Source organism: Zalophus californianus, chromosome 1 (assembly GCF_009762305.2).
Source record: "Zalophus californianus isolate mZalCal1 chromosome 1, mZalCal1.pri.v2, whole genome shotgun sequence".
Taxonomy (NCBI): Eukaryota; Metazoa; Chordata; class Mammalia; order Carnivora; family Otariidae; genus Zalophus; species Zalophus californianus.
Genome location: NC_045595.1, coordinates 149,421,031 through 149,433,315, shown reverse-complemented (window position 1 = coordinate 149,433,315; position 12,285 = coordinate 149,421,031). Strand labels below are relative to the sequence as shown.

Below are 12,285 nucleotides of genomic sequence, written 5' to 3'. Positions count from 1 at the left end.
AGAGTTTCAATAATGAGAACAAGAAAAAAAAAAAGGCAAGGAAAGGTTATATGCAGATTTCCCCAATATAGAAATATAAAGATTTTGATGTAAAAGTGAACAGTTGGTAGATTTCAACACTAAGACTCTTCTTTGTAAAATACATTAAGATTCAGATTTTCCTAGATCAGTGTTTTTTAAAAGTATGATCTGCACACTACCTACTTATTAAAAATATGAATCCCAGGGGCCCCACTGCAGTCCCACTCATGTAGTCTCTGGAATGAATCCCCAAAATCAACAATTTTAACAAGCTCCTTTAGTTAATTTTATGCTCATTTAAGTTGGAGAACTATTGCCCTGAGTACTAGCATCCTCACTTTAAATGGGAGCTGATTAAGCAAATTGCATTGTACTTGCCCATCCTGCAGTATAATCACATGATATATTTAATGTCTTAAAACAGATTAAGATTTAGCCTTTATTCAGTCATTTTATTTGGCCTCATTTGACTCTTACATGTCCAGGGGTCAAGTTTCACAACTGTTTCTACCTGGTGGTAATATGGGAAAGAGAAAGATTGGTAAGGGAAGATAACTTATCTTGATTAGTATTCACAGGGTGAAAAAAGAGAGTAGAAAGGTGTAGAAAATACTTTTTCCCCCTTTTGGTTGTCTTTAGGATATAGTTATTTCTGAGACATTTCTTCCAAGGGGCCATACAGTAGCTTATATGAATGTTTTTATTTACTTTTTTTAGATTAAATATAATATACATATAGAAAGTACATAAAAAACATATGTACACTTTAGGGAAATAATCACAAAACAGGCAGTCATGTACTCATTACCCAATTTAGAATTCTAGAACTCCCCATGGGCCCCTCCCTGATCATACCTTTCTCCTTCCCTACTGTACATAATCACAATCACACATGTTGATAGGATTTTTGGAATAGGCTGAGTTGAATGTTATGAAGAGTACATTCAAAGTCTATTGCACATCTCTGTTTTTTTCTTCTGAGTAAAGATGTGCTCTAGATGTTTTTTCTCTTAATACCAAAAAGAACAATTAAAACATTTTATGTAGAACAATATCATTATAGGAACAAAATAGACTAGAAGTAGACATCGATAATTTAATATAATTAAAAACCTGTAAATTAGTAGGATTGGATTGGTAAATAAATCATATTTTATTAAGTAGGTTTATCTAATATATGGGAAAATCAGTTACCTATTTGGTTACTTTACATGCATCAAAATATATTCCAGATGGAGTGATGAGCTATGTATTTAAAAATGAGACCATGTAAGGGAAAATTAATCTTACCACTAAAGAGATTGCTTTTTTCCAAGCATAAAAACAATGAAAGACATCACAAAGGGAAGGGTCAATAGGTTTGACTCCATAAACATTTGAACCATTAGGCTCAAATCGAAGTTAAAACTCAAACTGGGAAAAATATGTGTTGCAAGTATGATAGATAACAAATAAAATAATACAAAAATATATAAGCAATTTAGGAAAGTGAATGGAAAATTGGGTATAGTAGACATAAATAACAAATGTTGGATCCCAGATTTCATCCTTTAAATTCATAATTCAGCAAGTCCACATTTATTGACAGACCATGTATTAGTAAGGTATAGGCTAAGCTCTGTAATAAAGATACCAAAGATACACAGGCTCAATGAGAAAGAAGTTTATTTTTCTCTGAAGAAAGCCTAGGAGATAGTGGGTTGCTTGTAGGCAGCTCTGTTCCACGAGGCCCTCCAAGGACCCACGTTTCTTTTCTGTTGGCTCTAACATCCCCTAGGGTGGTGCCCTTGTCCGAGTGGTCAAAGCTGGCTCATAATCCTACTCTCATTCTAGCTCCCAGGAAGGGGAAGTAGGACATTCAGGGCAATGACTACATCGCTCCGTGATGTCTAAGAGGTTGTGTATGTCATCTGTCCTCACTTCCACTTGTACAGACTTAGTCACATGGCCATGCTGTCTGTAAGAGAGGCTGGACGTGTAGCTCAGCAGCCATGTGCCCAGTTAAAACTCAGGTAGATAAATATATAAAACATTCATTCAAAAAGAGAAAAATTGCAGTACACCAATAGGAGAAAAGACCAGTAATCAAAAGAGAAATGCAAATTAAAACAAGGAGATGCCTTTTGGCCTTCTCAAGTGTGGTAGGCAGAAGAATGCTCCCATCCCCAAAGGATAGCCATGTCCTAATCTCTGGAACCTGTGAATATGTTACATTACATGGTGAGGGAAAGCTTTGGTTGCAGGTGAAATTAAGCTTGCTAATCAGCTGACCTTAGGGACCTTAGGGAGATTGTCCTGGCTTATCCAGATGGTCCCAGTGTAATCACAAAAGTCCTTAAAAGAGAAACAGAAGAGGAAGTCAGAGAGATGCATCATGCCAGGACTCAAATCTCTCTTGCCAGCTTTGAAGACAGGAAGGGAGCCATGAACCAGGCTTGCAGGTGGCTACTAGAAACCAGAAAAAGGCAAGGACATGGATTCTTCTAGAGCCTCTAGAAAGGAGCACAGCCATGCTGACATTTTGTGACTCCATGAGACCCGGGGGCTTCTGATTTACAGAACTGTAAGATAATACATTTGTGTTGTTTTAAAGCCTTTGGTTTTGTGATAATTTGTTATAAGAGCAATAGAAAACTAAACACCAAGTTATTTGAGTGCACGTGTGTGTGTACATTTTTTAAATAATGACAGGGCTGGTGAGACAGGCACTGTCAAATCACTACTGATGGGAATAGAAATTACTACAAATCCTTCTGAAAATAATGTGGGAGTAGGTTTCATAAGGCCTAAAACGTTCATATCCTTTGACCCTAAAGAAGTAATCTGGAAAGTAGCAAATATTTACATGCAAGGATTATCATAGCATTATTAATATTAGCAAATAAGCAGCAAACATTAGGAAAATGGTTAAATGAGTTTTTGTATATCTCTATAGTAGACTTTCACGGAGCCATAACAATTATGATTATAAAGAATCTTTAATGAGAAAATGCTTATGATAGGCTATAAAGTTAAAATTAGTGGATAAAACTGTATTTACAATATGGTATCTAGTTACCTATGTTTAGGTATTGAGAGATGCATTGGGAAAAAAACTGAAAGAAAAAAAAGAGTAGGGGTTGTCTGGGCTGCTTAATTGAGTTATTGAATTTATGGATATTTTCTGTATGCATTTTTCTACTATGAATGTATATACTTTTAAACTAAGGACAAAATAAAAGTTACAAGAAAGAAAAAAGTTATGAGACAAAATGGGGGGAGGTAGACATCTATTTTTCCCCTCTTCCTTGCCAAGAGAGGATTGCATTTGGCCTTAATAAAAACCCTGTGAGATAAAGTACCTTTGGAGAAATTGAAACAGCAAAAGAATAAGCAATTCACCAAAGATTACACGGTTAATAAATTTAGCTCAGACTAGAAACTGAGTTTTCTGATACCTAATCTAGTACTCTTCACTGTGTTTTTTTATGTGCTTTCTGTAACTGGTACTTGATGTTATTTTAAGTTTATTTAGGGCCAAGATATTCATCTTTATATTCCCTTTATAGTCTAGCTATAGGTTCCTTGGACATAGTAGATATTCAACAGATATTTCTAGTCGAATCATAATTAGCCCCAATTATTAAAGGGTACAGAAGTGAAATCGAGTTTCTTAAAGAAAACAGACTATACCAACAGTCCCTAAAAAGCTTCTTCCTTTCTACTATCATCTCTCTTTCTTCCTTCCTAACTTCCTTTTTCCTCTAATTAATTCATAACATCTCTGATCCTTTTTTTGCCATATATTTTCTTGGACTAAATAAAGGAAAACTATTTCTAGCACTCTGCCATTTTCAATATCCAGGAAATGGTGTAACATACCAGTTTATTCTGCTGCAGGATAATTAGGAATTGTGAGAAAGTTTGTGAACCATTGGCATATTGAATCTTAGAGGTGAGTATTTTTGTGGATTCTAAATTACTTCATATTAAAAATACGTAGAATTTAAGAATGCTGGACTCACAGGAAGTATCTGCTAAGTTTCTAAACCAATTTTCTAATGTTATCACCAGTGCTAGTCATAATAAACTAAAGGTTTCTAAAGTAGGTCTATGCACAGAATCAGAATATGCCAGATACTTGATTGCCTTTGGATCTGAGAGCCTTGAGTTATCTTAACAGTCAATGATTTTCATTTATACTATTAACAGAGAACCTTCAGAATGAGACCATATTGGAAGAGTAGAGAGATTTGTAGACTGATTAAATCAGCTTTGATTTTGATTTCCAGTCCTGGCTTAGCCATTAGCTAGTTATATGACTTTGGAGCTCCTCCCACCCCCCGTATTTTTTGGAGAAAAGAAAGTTATAAAATTGTAAGTGTGATTAGTGTGATTTTAAATGTCATATTAGCCTCTCTGGAACTCAATTTTTATATCTATAAAATGCGGAGGTGGGTTATCTAGGTGAGGTTTGAAGACTCTTCCAGCTATAAAAATTCTAATTCTAAAACATATATTCCAAGTAGAAAATAGTTGAGGAATCATAGGTATTTGTTCCAGGATGTCAGAAAGCAAAAGGTTAGGATACCAGAATATCATTAAATACAAACTAAAATGTCAAGTACATTAGAAAACCATGAACTGTAGATCTTCAGTTTGAACTTTAGCTATTGGCATTTGTTTGAAAAGCTGTATATTGAATGATATGAAATGGAATGCACCTGTGTCCAAATGCCATACCACGTGCCACTGAGGCCTCAGCCGTGGGGGCAAGGCGGGGTAATAACTGAGGACTGAAGGTGAAGGGGCACAGGGCAAGGCCAGGACTTTGTGAAGTTTCCGTAAGTCCATCGGGTCCACTCCCCTTCCTCCTCTCCCCTCCTCCTGCCGGGCCTCGGGAAGGCTGCAAACCCCCAGCAGTACTGACACTAGTGAGCCGCACCTGCTCTTCCTGCTCTACCATCTAGTTCTGCCGCTGCTGCTTCGGGAGCAATTCCAGGTCTTTAATAGCCTCTCAGCCTGCCCAGGAAATTACCCTCTCTCCCATTTCCCCACCTGGCCTGTGAGGATGGGACAAACACAGAAGTAGGCAGCAGCTAAGTAGGAGGAAAAGAGGAAACGGGGAAAAGACCAGAGGGAGAAGGGGAGAGGGAGTAAATCAAGGACGCAACGAGAGGAGACTGAGATGAAGAAAGAGGGCAGCACACCGTCCCCCTGGCAGATCTGTCACAGCTTGGCCTGCAAAGTTCGAGATTTGTAGTCCCGTAACTGTGAATGTGTACTGGCCATCATCAGGTGTGAAGCAGGACTTAAAGCCCTTGAGTTAGCGAATCCACTTTCTGCTGCAGGGCTTACTGCCCAGGGGCTACCTCCATTCCTAACTGCTGCCCACCCTTCCGGGGTCCACTGCGCTTGACACGGTAATAAAGCACTGGCCATGCTTTGACCACCATTAGTGTTTGCTTGATTGCTTGCTTGTTTGTTTGTTTGTTTGTTTAAAGCTTTATTTCCAGAATATTAATCACCTTGATTTTTGTATCACTGAATTTAGACTTTTTAAAATTTATAAATGGGGGCAACCGGGTGGCTCAGTCGGTTAAGCGGCTGCCTTTGGCTTGGGTCATGATCCCCAGGCTCCAGGATTGAGCCCCATTTCGGGCTCCAGCCCCGTTTCAGGCTCCTTGCTCAGCGGGGAGTCTGCTTCTCCCTCTGCCTCTGCTCCTCCCCTCTGCTCATTCTCTCTCTTTCTCTCTCAAATAAATAAATAAATAAAATCTTTAAAAAAATAAAATTTATAAATGGAACTGATGTATGTGTTTAGGTAACAGAGTTTTTGTTTTGTTGGTAACAGAATTTTATAGCGCAAGTTAGTTGTATATTTCAGCAACGCCACTTCTCTGTGCTTGAATCTGTGTTCTAGTCACTAGAGAGCATCCAGACTTCTTGAGACACTGGCAAATTTAGAAGCCATGCTCCTTATCTGCAATGAACTTTTTACTTGTAAAACAAAACTGAAGCATATGATGGTGATGCAGAAAAATTGACATTAAGTTATGGGATCTACTTCCCTTTACTGAAGATTGTGAATCACTCTTCTTGACAGCCCAGATCAATGGGTGTTAATTTCTGAAAGCCAACTTCTTTCCAGTGCTAAGAAGGCATTAGGACAATCACAGTGAGTGGCATTTAACTTTCAGTATGTGAAGGCAACAGACTTTTCGGTCCAGACAATTTGTTTAGGCTGGGTGTTTTTTCTTGTCACATTGCCAATCTTACATACCTAAATTTTTGTTTTAGGATCTGTTTCTAACTATTAGTATACTCTAAATCCAAATTTCCATTTCCTCACAAGTCTTAACTTCATCTTCAGCATTCTACTGAAACTGCTTCTACTCAGATCATGAATGGCCCTCTTTGTTGTCAAGTCCAATGGTTACATTTTAGTTACCAAATGATCTTTCTAATGACTTGACACTATCAACCATTCACTCTCCTCTTCTCAAAACCCTTCTCTCTGATATGGTACCAGTCTTTCCTCATTTATTTGTTTATTTATTTATTTATTTTTGCCTCTGTAATTGCTCCTTCTCAGTTGTCTTTCTAGACTCCTCTTCCTCTATTTAAAAATATTGTTATTTTCGGGTGGGGGGAGGGGTTAGCCTGGCGATGGGTATTAAAGAGGGCACATTCTGCTTGGAGCACTGGGTGTTACAGACAAACAATGAATCATGGAACACTACATCAAAAACTAATGTAATGTATGGTGATTAACATAACAATAAAAAATAAAAAAATATTGTTATTTTCAAGTGTTTTTTTCCCTAACCCCAGTATATCTCTTAGCTCAGACCTCTTTGTTTAGCTTCTGAGCTACATTCAGCCACTTATTTTACATGTTTACGGAGTTAGGGATGCCTTCCCAATATGCAGTCATTCACCTCCATCTGTTGCATGCCTAAGAACAGTCTAAGAGTGGGCCGCATCCCTGGTGTGTACTCCCCAGGCTCAAGGGGTTGCCAAGGGGCAGATGTTTGGAAGACAGGAAAGCTTGGAGTCAGACCTTCAGGTCCCCGTGCATACATGTGATGATTTTGGAGACCAGAGCCAGAGGTCAGAAGAGAAGGAGGATATGCAAGGTCCTCCATTAGTACTCTTATCACCGGCCCCACAGGCATTAGGGTGGGACTAATTCCTTATTTTTCTTTATATTCCTGGTACATGCTGATAGGTGATGCTTCAACCACCCCTAAGGAGTCTAAGGGCAAGGACTTTAGCTTTTTAATTTTATATTCCCATATACTTATGCCTATCACAATGCTTACCCAATACTTGTACTTAGTACATGTTTGTCGAATAAGTTAAACAACACAGCTTGTATTGAACAATTTATAATTATTTCATCTCCTTTATTGTCATTGTAAAGAGTTTATTGTAATATTTGTATGATTTTAGTCTTATGACTGCCCTTTTTTCCCCAGAGAAAAACATATCTCTAATTTTGAATTATCATTAAATGGGAAAACTAGATTTTAGATATAAAACTGAATTTTATTTTTAAATACATTTTTACAAATTAATTTCATAAAATAGGATTAGTTAATGGTAGGTAACAGAAAACAGGGTCAGGCAAACATGAAAATCTTGATTTTGCAGGACAGTAGTTCTTATAACAAGTTAATATTAGTAACTGCCACACCCTGAGGGACTCTAGAATACAAGTTATGAGAAAGAGTAAGACCATGTTCTGGAAAACGTAAAGATGCTGGGAAGAGCAGAGACTGGGTTTCCCTGCCAGGTTTCCCAGGAATTCAGGGGGGAACCCCAAGATCCTGTGGGTCCTGTTCCCCTACTGAGTTCATTTGTGAGGAACGTGTTTGTGCATGATGACTTTTAATGCAAAATGCACATAATCATTAGAATAATTTTAAATACCAAATCAGCATGTTTTATTTTATTTTTTAAAGATTTTATTTATTTAATAGAGACACAGCGAGAGAGGGAACACAAGCAGGGGGACTGGGGGAGGGAGAAGAAGGCTTCCCACCGAGCAGGGAGCCCAATGTGGGGCTGGATCCCAGGACCCCGGGACCCTGACCTGAGCCGAAGGCAGACACTTAACGACTGAGGCACCCAGGCGCCCCAAATCAGCATGTTTTAATTCACAAACTGATTTTTCACTATGGTAATTCATGTTTTAGGTTGGCCCCCCAAATTCAGTGACCTTGTGGACTTAGAACCTATCTGAAATGTCCCTAGTGCTGACATAGCTGCTTTGGATACTATTTTTATCACAAGCTCACACATTCTGTGACTCATGTTTGCTGCTTAAAAAAATAGTCTATTCAGGATGCCTAGATGGCTCAGTTGGTTGATCGTCTGCCATCAGCTCGGGTCATGATCCCGGGGGTGCTGGGATTGAGTCCCACGTGAGGCTCCTTGCTCAGTGGGAAGCCTGTTTCTCCCTCTGCCTGCCTCTCCCCCTGCTTGTGCGCTCTCTCTCTCTCTCTCTCTCTCTCTGATGAATAAATAAATAAAATCTTTTAAAAAAAATCTATTCATGATTCCACTGAGAGGTAACACATAGTTAAGCCACGGCAATGATTTGAGTTTTGTGCCTTAATCCTCTCAGGATTCATAATGTTTTATCATGTTTTGTTTTGTTGATAGTTTGTTTCTTCTGTGTTCGCTTTCTACCCTTAACATTTTTAGGCATAATAAAATTTGCTCCTTCCAGCCCTTCTCCTCCTAGATGAGATGAGTCTTTCAGGAACACCTCATTAAAGGTATTAAATATCAAGCAGTTACTCTTTGCGCCATCATGCACTGTCTCTTGGGCCATCATGAATCGTGAATAAAACCACTCAATGCTAATTGTTGGAAGAGTATTTCTGTGATGAAATTGCTCTGTTATAGCTTGGGATCCACTGGTGTTTGGAGTAGGAATTTGGTTTCATAAACAGTTTGAATTGTTTTTGTCATCTAGAAAATAGTTCCCCTTTCACAAGAAGATTTTGAAATGTCTTCAGTCTTAATTTAGTAGTAGTAATGATTCTTGGAGCTCTTTTTGCCTTCACAATAAGTTTTCCAACATTTACAAAGATTTGAGCAGACCTAATTCACATATTTCACTTCCCACACACTTAACGCCTCTACGGTAGGGCCCTACCTCTTTCCCATATGCCTGTTTAAAAAACTTTTTCTAAGTCTCTTAAGTGGCAATTATTAAAAAAAGGGGGGGGAGACTTGATCTCATGGTGATTGAATAGCAAAATGGGGGAAAAAGTAGTATCCCATATACTGTTCCTTCCCTTTCCTCTACCTCCAAGGCAGGAGAGTTTGACTTGCCTCCCTTTCTTGGGTATGCTTTTTGGACTTTCAGCTTCTCTTCTCCTTCAAGGCTACTCTTGAATGAGAATGTGTGTGTTGGGGGTGGAGGGAGCAATGGGAGAGGAGGGTTTGGTTGGCAAGGAACAGGATAGAGTACTAAATAGAATACTGAGAAGAGATGAGCAAGAGAACAAACGGAATGGAAGCAAGAAACTACTCTTCACTAACGCTTGCAATTAAAGCCCCAGAGTACTAGGACTGGAAGGAACGCGGTGCTCCTGTAATTACGGTAGTTTAACCTAACAGATACTCAGTAGATAGATACTGAATTTAGAGGAATCTCATTTTGCAGGAGAAGAAATGGAATCCCACAAATACACATTGCCCAGAACCATTCAACTAATTAGTTGCAGAGCTGGACCAGAACCCCAGTCCTCCAATTCCTCAACCACTTCCTTTTCTGTTAGAAGATACTATAATGATGGTTTTTGGGTTTTTTTTATTCTTTTTTTTTATTCCTGTCACCTGGCACAGAGTAGGCATGAAATGTTTTATATCATTTTATTATTATTTCTTTCATCATGACAAGTGCACTCCTTAATCCCCATCACATATTTCCCCCACCCCCTACCCGCCTCCCCTCTGGTAACCATCAGTTTGTTCTCTATAGCTGAGAGTCTATTTCTTGGTTTGTCTCTCCTTTTTATTTTTGCCATTTGCTCATATGTTTCTTAAATTACACGTATGAGTGAAATCATATGGTATTTGTCTTTCTCTGACTTACTTCACTTAGCATAATACTCTCTAGCTCCATCCGTGTCATTGCAAATGGCAAGATTTCATTCTTTTTATGGCTGAATACTATGCCATTGTGCTTTTTAAAATACCACTTTATTTTAAGACATGTTGAGCTCAATCATGTTATTTGAATGGCTGGTGACACTTACGAGGTCTGTTTATGAGTGGCAATCTAGTAGAAAGAATAGGAATTTTGGAGTCAACCTGGGTCCAAATCTCTGCTTTGCCCATTAGCACTTGGGCAAGTACCTTAATCTTTCTATACAGAGGCTTTAACATCTCAACAAATAAAGATAATAATAGCTACCACATAGGGTTGTTGTAACGAATGAAACAAGGTTATTTGGAGTATTTAGTGTGGCATGTGGCATAAATCAGAGGCTTCAGTAAATATTTGCGAAATGAATAAGGGGTAACTATTACTGCATTTGGTCTCCCTCGTGGGGAGTCGCATGCTTTATGTTGCAGACGTGTCCTGTTTTTTACAGACATGTATCCTTAATGCCAGAGTTAAACTGCAGTTTGGCTAACTTCTTCTTATATAGAAATGTCTGCTTCAGCTGCCTCACAGCCTTCTAATTTTTTTAATTCCAGATTAATCCATGGAGGACAGTTGTTAAATGGATTGGCAGGTCCAACGGTAATGAATGCAGCCCCGTTCCTCTCTACGACGTGGTTTTCTGCAGATGAACGGGCCACCGCCACAGCCATTGCGTCAATGCTCAGTTACCTTGGTGGAGCATGCGCATTTTTAGTTGGGCCACTGGTCGTTCCAGCCCCCAATGGGACATCGCCTCTTCTTGCTTCAGAGACGAGCAGGACCCACATTAAAGATCTCATAGAGACTGTATTGTATGCAGGTATTTTGCAGTTTATTTTCTTCCTGCTCTACTTTGTCTTTATCCCAGTCCTCTCTACTCTGCCCTGTATACAAGATCACTTCTAATGAAACACTTAAGAGGACCAAAATATACATATGCACATGTGTGCTTTTCTTGTCATGGAATATGGACATGCCTATGTAAAACTTATCCTTTCTAGGAAGTTATTAAGTTTAAAATGTATTATTGCTGCACAGAAGTTTATTTCTTAATTTTATTCTTCCCATACATTTACAACTAGGCAGTGTAGAACACATTGTCTAGTGTCTTTTCTAGATACTTTATCAGAATAGAAAACTAAACATCATGATCCACAATAAATATTTGTTAACCATCCACTGGTAGCTGTTAAGCCCATTTTCTCCTTTGCAATTTCCCCACTCCTCTATGACCTGGTAAACCCAGGTCACCCACAGTTTATTCTTCTCTTCATATCGTATCCTCTCTATGTTAAGTCTATTAATAAGGGATATTGACCTTTCCAAAAGATTTTCTAAGGTTAAGCCCTACTCCACACTTACATTACAGTATCCTACAGACTCCTCCGCCCTGTATGCCTGTTTGTTATTTCCTTCTGCGTTCGGAAAACTCTTCATAAGTTTTTATATATACTAAGCACTATGCTAAGCACTGGGAATTGGTAAGATCACTGAGAAGACCGTTGCTCTACAAATAGATATACAGAGCTTGAGAGACCTAACTTGCCTGAGTTTGGAGAGACGTTGAGGAGTTGGGGAAGACTTCACCAAGAATGTGATAATTGAAGTTAAGAATTTCATAGTTCACCAAGTGTTCAAATGAGGTAAGGCATTCTGTATCGAAGGAATAGCCACTGCAAGGGCAGATATGGGTATGAGAGAGCTCCATATGTCCAAAGAACTGCACATAATTTCATATGGCTGAAGTAGTGTAAGTATGTGTGTTTGGGTGTAGGTAACAAGTGGCAGAAAATGAGGCTAGAGAGATACGGGACCATATTATGATGAACTTTGTATTTATTCACTTATTAATTGAACACATCTATTTGGACCTCCTGTGTATCTGTCCTTGTGCTAGGCACTGAGGTAGACATGGTTCCTTTCACAGAACTCTGTGTCCCAAAGGAACAGATAGGTAAACAGTTGTAAAACAGGGTGGTAAGTGCCATAACCAAAGGCTGACGGTTGCTCTGAGACCTCAGGAGGAGCACCTAACCTAGATTTTGGAGGTTAAGTAGAGCTTCCTGGAGATGCAGCATCTAAGGTGGAGCCTGAGGGATGAGAGGAAGTTAGCCAAA

The 12,285-nt window shown here is 38.8% G+C and overlaps 1 protein-coding gene across 1 annotated transcript in view; it reads left to right on the top strand.

The window, feature by feature from the left end:
• SLC49A4 (solute carrier family 49 member 4) overlaps positions 1 to 12,285 on the top strand; it is a 67,095-nt gene that overhangs the window by 13,806 nt on the left and 41,004 nt on the right. Inside the window, exon 3 of the mRNA XM_027584174.1 lies at positions 10,723 to 10,988. Coding sequence (XP_027439975.1) covers positions 10,723 to 10,988 — 266 coding nt within the window. The remainder of the gene's footprint in view (positions 1 to 10,722; positions 10,989 to 12,285) is intronic.